Genomic DNA, 17392 nt, shown 5'->3' with positions numbered 1-17392 from the left:
AATTAAGAATTACGCCAAAATAATACAAATAGTAACAATGCTTTTATCACTGTTCATGAAGTACTTAATTAGCGCAGCAATTATTTTAAATAATTAAAAAATTGTAATAAATTTTCTTGTTTTTTCAATGAGATAAGTAGTCTTATTTCCCTTTATAAGATAGATAAATAATTTATGGGAAATCATATTTCGACAATTATACAGCATTACTATCTTCTGTACAAATAAACGTGTCGTTAATTTTTATAAACACTTTCTTTCCTGGTTTTGTTGAAACGTCCAACTTAATTGAACAAGTTAACCACTTGGACTTTACACGTTTCGGCGACTTTAAAAAAGTGTACGAGCACCGTGGCGTAAACAGTATTTTAATCTTCAAATTTACTTATCCTCTTCACGACTTCACCCCTACCCCTAACCCCCCATTAAAACTGAAAACGACACCAAAAATTCTCACATGGTAGTTGCCTCCTCCTCCACCACCACCACCACCACCACCACTGCCATCAGATTCACTCACAACCGATGCACATAACTCAAATCTCCCGCCCTTCCAACTCTCTCTCTCTCTCCCACGCAACTTGAATCTCCATTTTGTTATGCTAATTTGATCGAATTCAGATCTGAACGAGGAGGGCTGAGAGCGACCTATTGTGACCCGAACGTTATCAACCACAGCGGCGCCTTGAGGTGATCGGAGAATGGAGTACATCGACAGATTGCCGAGCATGGATCTGATGCGCTCCGAGAAGATGATGCTGGCTCAGCTTATTATACCCGTGGAGTCGGCTCACCGAGCCGTATCCTATCTCGGCCAACTCGGTCTCCTCCAATTCCGCGATGTGAGTTCAGATCCTTTGTTTTACCAATTGCCTCTCTGGTTTTCTGTTTACACTTGTAATTAGTTGCTTAGCGGCTATTTGTTGCTGGCGAATTTTAGTTTTTGGATCCGCTGGTTTATGTAGGTGGAGTGAGGAATGATCTAGTGTTGCCACTGATGTCTAGCTTGTTAGGATAGTAGGTTTGGTTTTTTCTTTCATTAAGTTGCGCTTCTAGCAATTTTGCTTCGTATCCAATATATGCATCGCTGATTCAGGTTACATGCTTGTCAAGTTAGTTGCCTGGGAACGGTTGGTCAGATTGACAGGTTTTAAACAGCAATTAATTAATTGATAATGTGATCTAGACACGCACAATTTAGAAATTCAGTGTACATTCCATCTACCTTGTTTGGATTTGTTTGTTATTTAACATTGTGCTGGAAAAACAAAATCTGCGCATAGCTGGATTGCCTGTGGTGTTTCTAGTAATTAGTAGGACACGATATAATACAATATTGTTATGCTAAGGATGATGTAAAAGTAACTTCTCATGGGCTGTTCGATTCTTGCGGCAATTAATAGGCATTTGATATCTGAAAAGGCATATATATAGGAGTATATATTGGTTTTCTTACTCGAATCACCATATCTTGGGATGTAACTGGGCAGTTGCTCTGGATTCTTCCAACTTGCTTGATTGAAGTCTTGCTATAGTTGATCTTGTTTACTTTATGTTTTGATCGTTATTTTAAATCCATTCACCTGTATTATTTTTAATTGGCAGTTAAACGATGATAAAAGCCCTTTCCAGAGAACGTTTGTTAATCAGGTGACATTCATGAATTCCTCTTGGTCTGATTCATTGTTTTAAGATACCTATGTTGCTCGTCCTCTTTCTATGTTTGACAACTTACATTTGATATAAGATAAATAGGCTCTCTAATGAAGTAATTTCCCTATGAATACAATGTGAAATTGCAAATCAATTGGTAGAAAACAAATAGGCCACTAAAAACATTGCCCGAAGCATGTTGTTAGAAGAGCATTGTTGCATTAGGGTTCTGGAGACTGCTTTCAGTTTGGTTTATTGTATTTGTTAATGTATATTAATCCTTAATATGTACCACACACGCTTTCTCTTTCCCATAATCTGTTGCTTAAAAAAGTTGTTACACATTCTTTATTTCTTGAACACCTTTTGGGTTGGGTTAGAGGTGGTTGTACTCTCAATTCATAAGGCCTATATTCTGGAGAATAGGTGAGCTGACGTATGGTTGTTCAGACGAGATATCAGTAGTCTAGTCTTCACGAAAGTGTTTGCAGGGATTTTTCAGGATATCCTGGTTGATATACTCTTAAGTTATCAGATTGGGGATTAATAATATTAAGTACATCCCATCACACTCATCTTCAGTCCTTGGATTATTCTTGTTTAGTGGAACATTCTAGATGCCTTCTATATAAAAGAAAGAGTGATGGAAAAAATTAGGGATTTCCTTCTAGTCCATCTGAAGTGTTTTCTTGTATTTAATCAGAAAAGTCCCTAGGTGATCATTTTCTTTATCTGAGCTGCTTGTCTCTCATTTACAATCTGGTTTCTGGGATGTCATGTAACATGACCCATGTTCTGTTACCAACCTTTTTTTTTTTGTTAAAATTTCATTTTTGATATCTGGCCCTAGGTTAAAAGATGTGCTGAGATGTCCAGAAAGTTAAGATTTTTCAAGGATCAGATACACAAAGCTGGTCTAGGGCTATCTCCTCATCCAGCTTCCGAAACCGATATTGAATTGGAAGACTTGGAGGTCTGTTTCTTTCTTTCTTTCAGTTTCCATGACTCTTCTTCTTCTTCTTCTTCTTCTTATTTCTTTTTCTGGTGCCTATTATTATCTCATAACATCACCGTCATCTATTTACTAATATCATTGTTACTACTATTGTAATTATTGCATTAAATATAGGTTATCTTTTTTTACTGCTTTTATATTTTTGAAAATAATCTAAGCTTATATACTCCACAAACCCATTTTCCTTTCTCTTCCCATGCTCATTACTTCCAACTATTTTTGAACTCTTTGACTTTAGGTTGGACTTGCTGAGCATGAGCACGAGTTACTTGAAATGAATCATAACAGTGAGAAGCTGCAGAAAGCATATAATGAGTTACTTGAGTTCAAGATGGTCCTACAAAAGGTATATTGGCCAAAGTTGATGTCTTCCTTTTCCTTTTCTTTTTTGTGAGCAAAAGATCTTTCTTTTAAAGCTAAAAACTTGAAAAAAAAATCACATTGATACGGTCTAAGACTAAACTGAACTATTGATAATTTTATCCTTATCAAGAAAAACATTACTTACTGAGTTGCTTCAAAAGTAGTTCAGAAATTGATGGTGTTCCATGTGGTCTCTCCTGTTGTGAAATTTTAAACCAACCTAATAATTTCAACTGTTTGGAGGGTCCCATGAGGTTAATCACTACCTTTTCTTTCCAAATGCTGAAAAGGATGAGCAATAATCAGAAGACAAGAGGACGATCAATTTACATTGGGGATAAGTAAAACTTATTCAAGTAATTTTTTTATCACAGATGAAAAGAAAATTGCTCCTTCTTTTCCAGTGCTAGGAGAAGATAACACCCATTCACAAGGAAAGTACAAAAAGAGAACAGCTAAAACAAAATGATTCACATCTAATTGAGGATAAAGGATCACCAGAGCATTCTTCTTGCTTTTAGAACAACACAATGTAACTATATTAGCTTATTGGATCCAATACTCTTCTTCGGAGGACCATAGAACTTTTCACGGTTTCACAATCTTTTATTAGAACAACTTATGCTAGTATCGTTTTTCTCACACCTCATCTTTAAATCTGCTGTTATCATTACCTGTAAGCATTTAATCGTTGATTCCAGGCAGGTGACTTCCTTATGCCCGATGGGAATCATTCTGCAGATCATGAGACAGAATTAGATGAGAATGTCCATACAAACAATGATTATGCCGATTCAGCATCGCTGCTGGAACAGGTAATTTATAAATTGTAATCTGATGAGACGCTTTTTAAATACATTCACAATTAGCCAACTATTCAAGTGTCCTATTCATGTTGGTTTTATAATTGCAGGAGATGCAACCTGGATTGTCAGACCAGTCTGGTGTGAAGTTTGTAAGTGGTGTCATTTGTAAATCTAAAGCATTGCGATTCGAGAGGATGTTGTTTCGCACAACCAGGGGAAATATGCTTTTCAATCAGGCACCAGCTGATGACCCAATTGTGGATCCTGCATCAAATGAAATGGTCACTGCTCTCTTCCCCCTGATAATGTCTACCTTTTCTAATTTGAATACTGAATTCAATTATTAAATATATCAGAAAGAAGTTAAAATGCCGCTCCAGAAATTAAAAAATATACTACTATCTATTTCACATGACTAAGCACACGAATTCTAAACCAATTGATTCTATTTATTATAAAAATGCTACATCACTTCCTTATTGTCAGCATATTGTGATACGTAGGAGTTGGGATCACCTTTGTTGAGGGGTCACTACATGTTTTAGTACTGATGATGTGTACCTCTGCATCTGCAGGTTGAGAACATAGTTTTTATGGTATTCTTCTCAGGTGAGCAAGCAAGGAAAAAAATCCACAAAATATGTGAAGCATTCGGAGCAAACTGCTATCCAGTTCCTGAAGATTCAATCAAGCGGAGGCAAATCACTAGAGATGTATGTTGCCAAATAGATTGCTTTTGTTGTTACATTTTGGAAATACAGTATCTGTGTTTGATCAGTAAGATGCATGGGGAAAATTGTGTTTGTTTTAAATAAATGATAGCAATTGATGCGTTGCATTAATTTTTAGTGGAAAATTGATGAAGCATTTAGACAAAGATATACCTGTAGTCAATGTACTGAATACTGCAAATGCTCTATTAAAGTCGATTTATCAAATCATAGTCGTGAAGTTGTGCTACCGACGTCACTTTCTTAGGTGGCTTCTGCTTCTCATGTGCAATTTGTTTCATTTTCAGGTTTTGTCGCGCTTGTCTGAGTTGGAAACAACCTTAGAGGCTGGTCTCCGACATCGAGATGCGGCTCTGAACTCTATTGCCTTTCAGCTTACAAAGTGGATGAATATGGTCAGATTTCTTTGTTTGGTTATTCTTCTTTTGAAACTCATTTGACACAACACCATTTTCTTGATTTACTTTCTAGGTAAGAAGGGAAAAGGCTATTTATGATACATTAAATATGCTGAACTTTGATGTCACAAAGAAGTGCCTGGTTGGTGAGGGTTGGTGTCCAATATTCGCAAAAACTATGGTAGTATTTACAGTGTGCTATGTTACCAATTTGAGATAAAACCTAGAGTAAGTATTTTTTTTATAAAATTAGTGAAAGGGACATATTCTATTATATTGCAGATTCAAGATGCTCTGCAACGCGCAACTTTTGATAGTAGTTCACAAGTGGGTATAATATTTCATGTGATGGACTCAATCGAATCACCTCCAACGTTCTTCAGAACCAATCATTTTACAAATGCATATCAGGAAATTGTTGATGCGTATGGGTAAGTCATGCATAGTCGTAATTCTCTGGATGTAAAAATTTTCTCTGGTATCTTCGTACTCTATTTAGTATATGTCCTCGTTTATTTTTTTAAAAGTATGTGTTTATATAATAAGAGGCTGTTTGTTTGAGATTTCTGTAAATTAGGATATCGGTAATTAAGATAAGTGGTTTTGGGTGAATGGATTTGATGGTTAACATTAGATGAATTGATTTTTCCAATTTGGGGATAGATGTTTGACTGTGGATATCGATCTTTTTTTTATGAAGTTGCTCGAAAATTTTATGAGCGAGTAAAAATAATACTCCCTCCGTCCACGAAAAAGTCTCATTTAGTCATTTTGGGATGTCCACAAAAAATAGTCTCATTTCTAAAAATGGAAAGTTTATCACTCATACTTCACCTACTTTTTATTCTCTCTCTTATACTTTACCCTTTTTCTCCTCTCTCTTATGCTACCAATTTCTCATTAAAACCCGTGTTGTCCACAAATGAGTATTTTTTGTGGACGGAGGGAGTATGTGAAAACTGAGTAACTACATTGGACAATATAATATTCCCAGTATGCGTTTCTCCAATTGCTATGCAAACATGTGAGAGGATGTTGCAGGTTCTGTATAGCCGTGGGTTTTCTACATTTAACTGTTTACCTTATATTTATTGCTCTTAGGTAGGATTCCTTCATTTCATGTAGTAGTTTTTTGGGAAGCCAGTACTTTATGTGAAATGATATTTCACTCTATCTATTTAACTGCTAAATGGCTAGACACTGATAAAAGCACTTTACATTGCAGAGTTGCGAAATATCAGGAGGCAAATCCTGCGGTTTATACTGTCATTACATTTCCGTTTCTTTTTGCTGTGATGTTTGGGGATTGGGGTCATGGTATATGCTTACTGTTAGGAGCTTTAGTCCTTATAGCTCGCGAGAAAAGATTAGGCTCACAGGTATGCAATGATATCCTTTTCTCTTTTAAAGAATTTATTTTCTGTTTAAACATATATGTTCACACAAATTGTGGATGCAATATAGTTAAAAGTTCATAAAATTTCAAAAATAAGCTATTTCTCTTTGTTGCACCTGAAGTTAAGATGCGATGGGTATATATCAATATATCATGAAACAAACTGTTCTGGTTCCTGTTCTTTATCAAGTAATGCAGTTAACTATTTTATCTATATGACATGCATAGGGTGCATGTACTGAGTACTGAGTACTGACCTTGAAATAAATAGAAGGTTCTTTTGTTGGGCTTGGTTACATTTATTGTTGGCAGGGAACTCGATTTTATATTTTTGCAGATTGCAACAGCGTTTCTGTATAGTTTAAATATGAAGTAGATTGTGCAAAAGTCCCTGCAGCTGTGACAACGTTTCCTGAAAGAATATAAGATTCTTCAGCCAACCCTCTGAGAGACGCAATATGATCCAATCTCTTTTAAGTGAAGTGTCAAAAAATGTTACAAGCCTACAAAATTTATTGGTCTGACCGTCTGATACATTATAAGTATGTGTTTAACTCAAAGGAAAGTTGTAGATGAAACATGGAAAGAGAGAAGCTAATAGATGTAACAGATTACCCTAGGTATAGACTTGTAGATGTAAAAATGAATTTGGTGACTGTCGATTTAGCCATTTTATGCTTATGGCGAGGTCGTACAATGCTGGAAGGCAAAGTTCCTTGCTAAGAATAGAAGGTGTATAAGTAATAAGGAGGACAATCGACCCACCACAAGTTTTTACTTATTTACGATGGCCAGGCAAAGTTATCTTCAGCAATGTGTCTTCTGCTTCATTGGCTTACACATGACTATTTTTCTTCTGCTTTCTTCTTCCTAATTGTTTTTTTCTACTAGAAACTCAGCAGCTTTATGGAGATGCTATTTGGCGGTCGATATGTCCTCCTTCTGATGTCTCTGTTTTCAATCTACTGTGGATTTATATACAATGAATTCTTTTCCGTTCCTTTTCACATATTCGGTAGTTCTGCCTACAAATGCAGAGATGCTACATGCAGGTAAGAATCAGCAGTTTCATTTCTCTGAGAAAAGATTGGGATTGATATATCGAGAGCTGAATATTTAATACGCTTCCTTGGTTTAGAATCTGATAGCTATAAGGTTATGAAGTTTTTTATGCAGCAGGCTTTGATAAACAAATCAGGTCTATTAAGACAACTGACTCTCTTTTCAGAATTTAGCTTATACGCGTGTCAAAAGCATTTACTTTTGTGAAATATATTTTGAAATACAGTTAAATGATCCTTGTCCATATAGGTGTCATTTTTATTTTCATGTAGTCTAAGCAATAATTTAGTATCCAGATTTAAAATTAGTAAATGGAGTTTGCGTATCTCAGGAAACAGGCTTCTGAAGTTTTGTTTTCTAGATCCCATCAGACTATGTAAATTTTATAGGAAACTCTGTACCTCTTTCTAATAATTCCGTGCCCCTCCTTTGGGATCGCTGCCATATACTTTGACCATCATTAAGAATTAATCCTTTTTTTTATAAGTCATGTTGGCCTTTGTACTTGAAAATTTTGCAAATCTCACTCTTGCTCCTCGTTACGCCTTATCAGCGAAGCAGGTACAATCGGTTTAATTAAAGTTGGAGGTACATATCCATTTGGCGTGGACCCAAGTTGGCGTGGAAGTCGTTCTGAGCTGCCTTTCTTAAACTCTCTCAAGATGAAAATGTCTATTTTGTTTGGTGTGTCACAGATGAATTTAGGAATTGTAATAAGTTACTTCAATGCACGCTTCTTCAAGAACTCTATTGATATCAAGTATGATCTCTCTCTCCCCCTCTCCCTCTCCCTCTTCCCTACATGTTGGCAATCATTGAATAATCTACTGGTTATAGATGGTAAATATGTTTTGCTTTGGTACCAGGTACCAATTTGTGCCGCAGATGATCTTCCTTAACAGCCTTTTTGGATATCTTTCTCTTCTCATTATTATCAAATGGTGCACCGGTTCTCAAGCAGATTTGTATCATGTGATGATCTATATGTTCTTGAGCCCCTTTGAAGATTTGGGGGAGAATAAGCTGTTTTGGGGTCAGGGTGTGCTTCAGGCATGACTAATATTCAGTCTTTCTTTGATTTTGCTATGTATGTAAATACAATAAAATAAAGTTTAACTAATGTAGATCACTGATAAAATTTAACAGGTTATATTGTTGCTCGTAGCTGTTATTGCTGTCCCGTGGATGCTATTTCCAAAACCCTTTATTTTAAAGAGACTTCATACTGAGGTAGCCCCTGCACTCATTGTTTGTGTTATTTCCCTTAAACTGCTTTTCATATCTTTACCTTGCCCGTCCTGGTAAAGTTTGGAAATTATTTCCTCTGAAATCTGCAGTTTTTTTTGGTTTGCAGTTACTCTTTAAAATTGCACTCTCTTTCTTTCACTGGCACCACTGCTGCAGCCTATCTTCTATCTTCCAGTTTTTACTTCCGCGCCCCCCCCCCCCCAAAAAAAAAATTTGAAGGGAGCAACAAAATTGTGTGTTATACCTTAGTCTGTCTTACATTCAACCAGACTATTGTAGTTCCTGAGCCTGAGCATCTTGGAACCTTTGACGCTTGACTAACATTGGCATATTTCTTATGCTTAACTAAGAGATTCCAAGGCCGAGCATATGGAATTCTTGGGACCTCTGACATGTATAGTGACGAGGAGCCTGATTCTGCAAGACACCCTCATGGTGAAGAGGAGTTCAACTTTAGTGAGGTCTTTGTTCATCAAATGATTCATTCTATTGAGTTTGTACTGGGTGCAGTTTCTAATACTGCATCATATCTTCGTCTGTGGGCGCTGAGGTAGACTGATTCTAATATGCTGTTGTGCTTATTATTCCTCAATGGCTTAGTTCCATATTGTAATTGTAATCCTTGTTTTGTAACAGTTTGGCCCACTCAGAATTATCAACTGTTTTCTACGAGAAGGTTCTCCTGCTTGCCTGGGGGTAAGTTTCTGCATATCGTATAAGATTGAACAAGCTGCATAGCTCTTTTCGTGCTGTTTTTTAACTTCTAAGAAACAACTTTTTATCTGACAAAATCCCACGCAATTATGCCAGTTTCACTTTCCTTAAGTTTACGTGATATATTCTCATGTTAAACGTTGAAGAAAATCCTCTGGCAATCTTGTATGCTAGGACTGTAAGGTTCGCCTGTTAATGTTAACAGATGAATCTTCTCAAGTTTCGTTTTGTTTGCTTTGCCCTTAAAATAGCAACACTGAGTTAAATATTTTCTTATAACAGAGATATAACTTCATCTCAAATATTTGCCTTCTAAGCTTTTCTGATGCTAATGTAATGATGCAGATACAACAATTTCATGATACGTCTAGTGGGGCTGGCAGTTTTTGCATTCGCAACGGCATTCATACTACTTATGATGGAAACTCTTAGCGCATTCCTCCATGCCTTACGTCTACACTGGGTGGAATTTCAAAACAAGTTTTACAGTGGGGATGGATACAAGTTCAAGCCATTCTCCTTTGCCTCACTAACAGATGAAGATGAGTAGTCCTTTTTTCCCAATTTTTTCGAGGCAGCAGGAAGAAGAAGAAGAAATTTTGCAGTCGTGACATGCGATGATGATGATAATAGTATGGTGTGTGGAGAGTCGTTTGCTTGTTTCTTTAACATGATACTAATAGTTTATATTAGAGTTCTAATTGTGAGCCTTGACTCGAAAATTCTTAGATGCAAAGCCTCTCGCGGGATTAGGGGATTAAGGTGTAAAGAAGGACCTTCTATACGTAGAATATCAGCCTTTTTTTGTTCTTAACAACACCCATATTTGTACAACTTTTTATACAGAAACTATTGTTAAAAAACTTGTAGACTATGTAACCAAACCATTTTGGTTTATCTTTTTTTGCTCTTATTAAATAAATTATTTATAGTCTTTGAATTCTTCAAAGGTTTTTGTTGTCTGCCTTTTCTTGTAATTCTACAATAAACATTTTGCATATAATAGTATTTCTAACTATCCACCGATTCACGTTGGCAATTCCAAATGAATGAAGAATTCTACTTTATAGTAACATAGTTTATATATTCAATTAATGAAAATATGCATGCTCCCAAAAAAATATTTTACTTTTCTCTTTTAAGTCCATACTCTTAAAATTAATCTATTTTCATTTAATAAGTTGTTTTTGTTAATGAGATGGATTCAACTATTCACTAACAATGCTTAATAATTTTTATTTTATCTATCTTCTACTTCTCAATTTTGCATTAAAATATATGAATGTGAATTCGAATTCTTTATTTAGTACTCCTAGTATTTTATAGATTCAACTAATTAAATTATGCATATTTCCATCTAGGCTAGTGCTCATGAACAATTAGTAGTATTATCTTAGGCTTATCACATGTTAGATAAAGTACAAATAAGTAATACTGCTACTAATAAATTCCATAATTATGAAATTATATTTAAGATATTTAATTAAACATTTAAAAAAAGGTTTATTTATCCTGTAACATAGCAACGGTACAACCGTACAAATACGCTAGCGAATCCTAGGCGAGTAACAGCACGCGCTTCACTGGTGAGATTACCGCCTGCCTTCATTTTGAAAATCAGTTCGCAGAGTTCGAACTTTGCATACCGGGATCTGGAAAACGCACTTCTTCTCCTTCCAACAATTCCTGAATCAAACGTTACATTTTATGAATAATCTCTTAGCATATCAGTTTTGCTCCGTCAACGCGCCGCAGGAAATAGGGGAAACATGCGCTCGGATTCCAAAAACCGACTCACCGTCCGCAACGCGCCGCGTGCTCCCTCCGTCGGTCAGATTTCCGTTTTCTGTACCTTTTCCCTGCATTGTCTTCTCGCTTCCAAATGCGGATTTTGCCAATTTTGATCCCGATGCAATAGTAGCTTCTAAGTGTCAGGGAGGGTTTCAGTTTATGCATATTCGTTTATGAGAGTTGCTAATTGCTTCGTCTGTATTCGTGTGTTCCTTTAACTTGGATTGAGATGATCGAGACCTTGATAGATTTCTCATTTCCTGCTTCAATTTTTGGACGAAAAGATTAGATCGAAACTTATTGCAATGATGGAAAATTGTGGTGTTTTGCATAAATAATCACTCATAAAGTGGTAGTGGAATTTAATAATTTGTATTCTATGTATGGATTTAAGCTGCTATATGTTTCTGCGTACGGTATTAAGCTGATATAGGCTTCTTACTCTGCTTGTTTGTTTATCCATTACCTTTTCTTCCATCTTGCAGATGCTTTAGAAAATGCTCAGGGTTTAGCAAGCCCTTGTTCCATATCTAAAGAGAGGAGCTGTTCCAAGGATAATATCAATGTAAACAAATCTGGAACTTCAAGCCTTTGTTTGGAGCCACAGCAGATGAAAAAGAGGAAAAAGGGAGGGAAATGTAATTTGCGGAAAAGTCTAGCATGGGACAGAGCCTTTTCAACTGAAGAAGGTGAGCAGTTTTACTATGCATCTATCTAATTTTCCACATAAACTATTCTTATATAAATTACATAAGTTTGCATTCACCAGGAATGAGGCAATACTTTTAATCCCTTTGTTCTCTCCTTAGGTGTATTGGATCCCCTAGAACTCTCTGCCATAAGTGGTGTATCTTGTAGAGCTGGATTGCCTTTCATAAGTGAAGGTACTCCTGTTAGTTCCGGCCAAGATGAAGACTTCCGTAAATATAAGGAAAATTATCAGTCATCACCAATGCTCGATTTCTCTTCCTCCAACCGTACGACATCAACTTCTCTGGTCAGTTATCACTAGATCATTTTTCTCTTTCTAATGGTTGGAAGTTGGCTTTCTAATTCTATTGGTCTTTCAGGCTTTACAGAAATTCTCAACTAATTCAAGCATCAAACTTCGGTCAAAATATATCGACTGCCCTCGACCTTTACCTTCACCATCATATCCTTTGGTTATAGTGCATCATAAATCTAGGATTTTTCTTACTTTCCACTCATTTCCTGACAAAAGTTTGAAGTACAGTATCCTTAATATCTATGTACATTAAAAAGGCCGGCAAATGCAAGTGTCGGGAAAACTACAAGCAAGGAATCAAAGCTGCCCAAAGTTCCTGGCTTGAAGCCAAGCCTCAGTCCAGCTTGTGCTACAATTAGGAGTACTATACCCAGAGGGAGCCATGTTAAGCACAACCGGATAACTCAACCAGGTAACTGCATATCGAATCTCACTTGTGTTTGATAATTTTTCTGAAAAGTCTAGAACAGCTATGTTCGTCTTCATTCTGTTTATCCCCTTGAATACTGGATCATTTGCTTTGGTCATTTAGAAACTTTGAAGTATTGGTAAATCTTTGTATGTAGAAGTATGGTGCACAATATCTCACTTCTATTTTTCTCATGCAGATTTTAGCATACCGAGAGATGCGGAACCAAAGAGCTCCCCTAAAATTTTTAATGACACTCAAAACGCACCAAGAGCTGATATTCCTCAATCAGCCAACCATTCAGATGGAAATTTGGTAAAAACCTGACTGCTGTATATAGAAACCCGCGATACCAAAACTGCTTCAACTATTTCACTGCATTCAGCTAGAAACATTGGCAGCAACTTCCACTAATCTTGTCATTCTGCTGGATTACTTCCTTCAAACTTTATATGATGTTAATATTGCAGGACTTGTCAACATTCAATAGGAATTTATCCATCAATACAAGTCTAGTGACAATTGGCAAAGCCTATAGTTCCGCTCCAAAGACGACTCCAAGCAATTTGACTCAAATCAGGCCAGAGAACTCATGTGAGAGCCAACGATATGATTCAGCAACTTTTTCTCAGAATGCTCATAATAATGCTAAAATTTTGCATCCTTCGCAAAATCAAACGATGAGGCCATCAGGTCTGAGAATGCCATCACCATCTTTGTCATTCTTCAGTCAGGTAGTTTTGACTTCAGTTATCCAGTAGAGCTTTAAAATAGAATAGAGAAGTATTAGTCCATATATGCTTCCTAGTGTATTGCTAATTCTCTTAGCTAATGCAGCCTAAACCTTCTGTATTCCGGAATTTGCCATCACGAGATACTGAGTCATATTTTAATTTGTCACGGAATCCTGCGAGTTTGAGGTTGCAAGGAAACTTTAGCATAACAACCAAGTCGCATGATGCGGTTTCAGATAGCATAATCAGCAGAAGTAAGGGAATATGCTCCCGATCAGAGTCTACTACAGCAGCTCATGTCTGTGATTCTGATTTAGTGAAACCAAACGTGGAGGTGGGATTGAATGTCATTTCTACATTTTTAATTCTCAGCCCATTGGTGATGAGATAAGATTCTTTGACACAATTATAATTGTTTTGAACAAATTCAGGGTCCTCTCAAGAAAACAATGCCTCTGAAGGATTCTCATGGGGACGCTGAATTGCGGAAGATCGGCATTGAAGTTCCTTCACAAAATGGAAGTTGGGAACAAGCAATTCTCAATAATTCTATAGATGATTGCCGTGTAAAAGGTGAATCATGTGGAATTGAATGGAGAAATGCAGAACTAGGATCACAACAGAATTCTGCTATTTTGGAATCTCAAATATCAAGTGCAATTGATGAACAATATGACAAGAAAAATATTCCGGCGATTCTACATAATGCACAGATGGATCGTAATTCCACACAATACACAGATACATTTTATGACAGAATGCAAAATATTCCGGCAATGCAAAGTGATTGCAGAGAAAGCAGCAAACAAGATTCCCATGAAGCTCACTTAGAGAAAACTAACCCATTAATTAGTTCTCTTGGAGAGAATGAAAGAACTGACTTGAACAGTTGTAGTGAAAAGAACATAGCGGGTGAGCAAATGGATGTATCCCAGCAAGGAATTTACTGCAGGGAAAGTGTGAAAGCTTTGGAATGGGGGGAGACTGTCAATGAAAACCCAGCCAACCCCGCAGCAGAGCTCCATATGCTAAATTCTGTATTTGCGTCGACTGTTGAGGACTGTAAAAATTATGCAAAATTCAAGCACGAGATTGGTAATGACTCCTGCCAACCCTGTGAAGGTCCAGAGGCTCAACATTTTCATCAAACTGAGATGGAGTCAAAACAAATTGGGAAATTGGATATAAGAGACACGTTATTGGCTGAGAAACAACAGTGTCTTCAGAACTCAAAGCAAGAAGAAAATGTTGGTGAACTTCTGCATGTAGTCTCAGACAGAAAAGATGGACCAAAAATGGTTGACACTGAGATTCCATTGTCTTCATCTCTGGATAACAGACAAAGGGAAGATCTAGGTAAAGAGAAAGCTATAGCACAACCTCTCAGAATGGTGGAGTGTGAAAATCTGTCACACTGTCTTCATCAGGACACTCAGAGCATAGAAAGTAACGACTTCCCACTTCCTCAAAATACGACACAATTGTCCCCGGAGGATACTGGTATAAAGACAGAGAAGGTCCCATGTTTACTAGTTAGTTATGCAAACAATGAGCTGACCACAACAATGTCACTAAAGAATTGTGAATCTGAAACTGGTAACCTTAGTGGTACAAAGGAGCCATGGACTTTGCTGGTGCAGTCATCAGAAAGCGATATGTTGGATAACTGCTGCTTTCAACCATCAGAATGCCTGGCCTTAGCTGGGGATGAGTTTGTTGCGGAGGATCTTGTCTATACTGATGATTGCATGAAGGCAGAACATCTTCCTGATGTATGCCCTGCAGTTAATGCTGTTCAGAGTGTGGAAGATTCTATTACAGGTCAAAATTTAATATTGAAAAGCGTTTCAAGAAATTCCACTCCTGCAAAGGAATCACCTTTAAAACTTGAAGCTTGTGATGATGAAAATGAAACTGGAGGCGGTACGGCAGATGCAAAGGAATCGCCTTTCTCCCACACCAATAAGGTTGAAGTTTCTGAAGATGCTAGTAGTTCTCTCAGTTGTCTTCGTCCTAAGTGGGACCATGACACAGTTGAAACTACATTGCTGACAGAGTAAGTGTTATCACTTCTTTCCGTATTGCTTAGTTTTATAGCTTCCATGTCAAATTGTCCTGGATCAAAATCTGTGGTTTTATCTTCTTGACAGAATTAAGCATGGGGATGGTCTTGAAGTAAAGAAAAATCTCTTGCTTGTTATTCCTCCAAATGCTATACCATTTTCTGATGAATGGTTGGCTGCCATGGAAGCAGCGGGAGAGGTAAGTTCATGCTTCATCAGTGCAATGCCACCCAGAATGATTATGAGTGGAGTCCCCTTTTCTCTCTTGTATCGAAGAAAAGTGCATATGGATATTCCATAATTATGAACATAGTCTTTCAATATAGACAAATGGTCAGTACAGGGTGTAGTGTTTGCTGAAAAAAATAAGATGAATATTGGTAACTTAAAGGCTGTGGATGCTCAGATTGTTGGTTAATTGGCTTGAAAATGCTAGCCGCCGTTGCTTAAATTCATTTCCTTGAATTTTTTGTGGAGTTGTTGATTCTAGCAATTAGATATCTTGTTTTTGACTATTCAATTATGCAACTATTTGCAGGATATTCTCACAAGGAAGAGTGGGGCGGTTCAAAATTCACCTCCTGACAAATCTCTACCTGAGCCAAGCCTGTGGTCACCGGTATTCATTTGATTTTTATCTATTCTATGGATGCTATGCAATCTAATATAGCTAATGATGTGTGTCAACATCCTGAACATGCACATATTTTCAAAATGGTAGAAAAATCAAGATTATAACTAAGGGATAAATGTTGTCTGTGGAGGTCTAGACTTCTATTGCGTTTTGTTGATTAAATCATTGCTGGTCCAAAAAATGACTAAAAAAAATCTTTAGTTCTAGCTGGTCCTTATTGGATAGGTATTGCACCCTCGGGAAAACTTGAGTTGAAAACGTAATGTTTGCTAATTTTGAACCTAAGCAGAGAATTTTCTAATTTCACACTCCTGAATCAAGTATGAAAATTTTCAGGTCAAAAGGAAAAACAATCAGATTGGACCATTTGACTGCACGAAGAAAATTACTGAGTCTTAACCACATGATAAGGTTAGTCAGAAATTCAAATTTCTGATTGCAAGTGTAGTTACTGATGTAGAAACTTTGTAGGCTAGTTAATTACTGAAACTTCTCTCTGCACGAAGAAGTGAATCACGTATATGAGTGTGATGCTACACGTTATCTAACACTTCTGATTGCTATGTATCAATGTTTTATTCAACTCCATATTGAAAGGTTAGAAAATTTCAGTTGTTGAGTTCTTGACTATACTGCCCATGTTGAAAAATGTTCAGTTTTCCACAGCATTGTATTTTCTAGAGAATGATAGTATCTTTATTGTTAACATTGCGAAGTAATGAGGAAATTAGCTAGGTAGAATTTTCTTTGCAGTCAACCTTATAGTACGTGGTCCTCTTTTAAACTATATACAAATAAATATACACCTATCATTTGTGGATAACTTAATATGTGGAGAAGAAGATCTCGTGCATAAAAAAACATCTTTTGAGATTGTTCGGTTTGCAAGATTATATTCTAGGATTAAATGTGTACTATTGTGTTTTGTTCATAAGATTGAATCTCACAACTTAATCTTAGATGGATAATTATGTGATAATTAGTTATTGTCACCTCTCTCCAACTAAAATAATCTTACAACTAAATCCTAGAAGGATTATCATATGATAATTAGTTATGGTAATCGAACTGACACCTTTATGTACTACAGATACATCGATCAATTGTGTAATAGTAATAAGAAGAAAAGGAGAAAACAGAGGAAAAGAAAGAAAGAAATGCATTACTAATAATTAGTGGGGAAGAATAGTGAGGATGCAGAAACTCTATTGTATCAATATAACAATATTTGTACTGGTATAAAGTTCATTAAAATCACTAACAAAGTGTTATGTCGATGGAGTGGACTGTGGAGCAGCTTTATACTGAATTTTTTGAGGAAAAGAATACTTTTAAAATGTTCGTTTGGCACTACCCAAAAATAATTAAA

The 17392-nt window shown here is 36.5% G+C and overlaps 2 protein-coding genes across 7 annotated transcripts; both read left to right on the top strand.

Moving 5' to 3' along the window:
* The first annotated feature begins 381 nt into the window (after positions 1 to 381).
* Positions 382 to 10335, top strand: LOC121740912 (V-type proton ATPase subunit a1-like). 6 transcript variants are annotated; one of them, XM_042133568.1, is made up of 18 exons: positions 384 to 842; positions 1606 to 1650; positions 2504 to 2626; positions 2907 to 3014; positions 3733 to 3846; positions 3945 to 4118; positions 4413 to 4550; positions 4856 to 4963; positions 5040 to 5147; positions 5249 to 5397; positions 6192 to 6345; positions 7254 to 7414; positions 7978 to 8184; positions 8291 to 8474; positions 8571 to 8654; positions 9023 to 9222; positions 9309 to 9368; positions 9732 to 10335. In XM_042133568.1, the coding sequence occupies exons 1-18, from the start codon at positions 702 to 704 to the stop codon at positions 9934 to 9936; spliced, it is 2463 nt and encodes an 820-aa protein (XP_041989502.1). In that variant the 5' UTR covers positions 384 to 701; the 3' UTR covers positions 9937 to 10335. The 6 variants fall into 6 exon arrangements, with proteins under 6 accessions (XP_041989504.1, XP_041989503.1, XP_041989502.1 ...); XM_042133570.1 differs by lacking the exons at positions 9309 to 9368; positions 9732 to 10335 and having other exon boundaries at positions 382 to 842; positions 9025 to 9211; XM_042133569.1 differs by lacking the exons at positions 9023 to 9222; positions 9309 to 9368; positions 9732 to 10335 and adding an exon at positions 8779 to 9006 and having other exon boundaries at positions 382 to 842.
* Positions 10336 to 10958: 623 nt separating this feature from the next.
* Positions 10959 to 16655, top strand: LOC121740749. Its single transcript, XM_042133370.1, has 12 exons — positions 10959 to 11216; positions 11663 to 11866; positions 11987 to 12174; positions 12248 to 12330; positions 12432 to 12595; positions 12792 to 12907; positions 13063 to 13326; positions 13430 to 13660; positions 13758 to 15382; positions 15477 to 15588; positions 15928 to 16008; positions 16360 to 16655. Exons 1-12 carry the CDS (start codon positions 11156 to 11158, stop codon positions 16420 to 16422), a joined length of 3192 nt encoding a protein of 1063 aa, XP_041989304.1. The 5' UTR covers positions 10959 to 11155; the 3' UTR covers positions 16423 to 16655.
* Positions 16656 to 17392: the final 737 nt, after the last annotated feature.

This window comes from Salvia splendens, chromosome 7, assembly GCF_004379255.2.
Source record: "Salvia splendens isolate huo1 chromosome 7, SspV2, whole genome shotgun sequence".
Lineage (NCBI taxonomy): Eukaryota > Viridiplantae > Streptophyta > Magnoliopsida > Lamiales > Lamiaceae > Salvia > Salvia splendens.
This window is presented reverse-complemented; position numbering and strand designations above follow the sequence as displayed.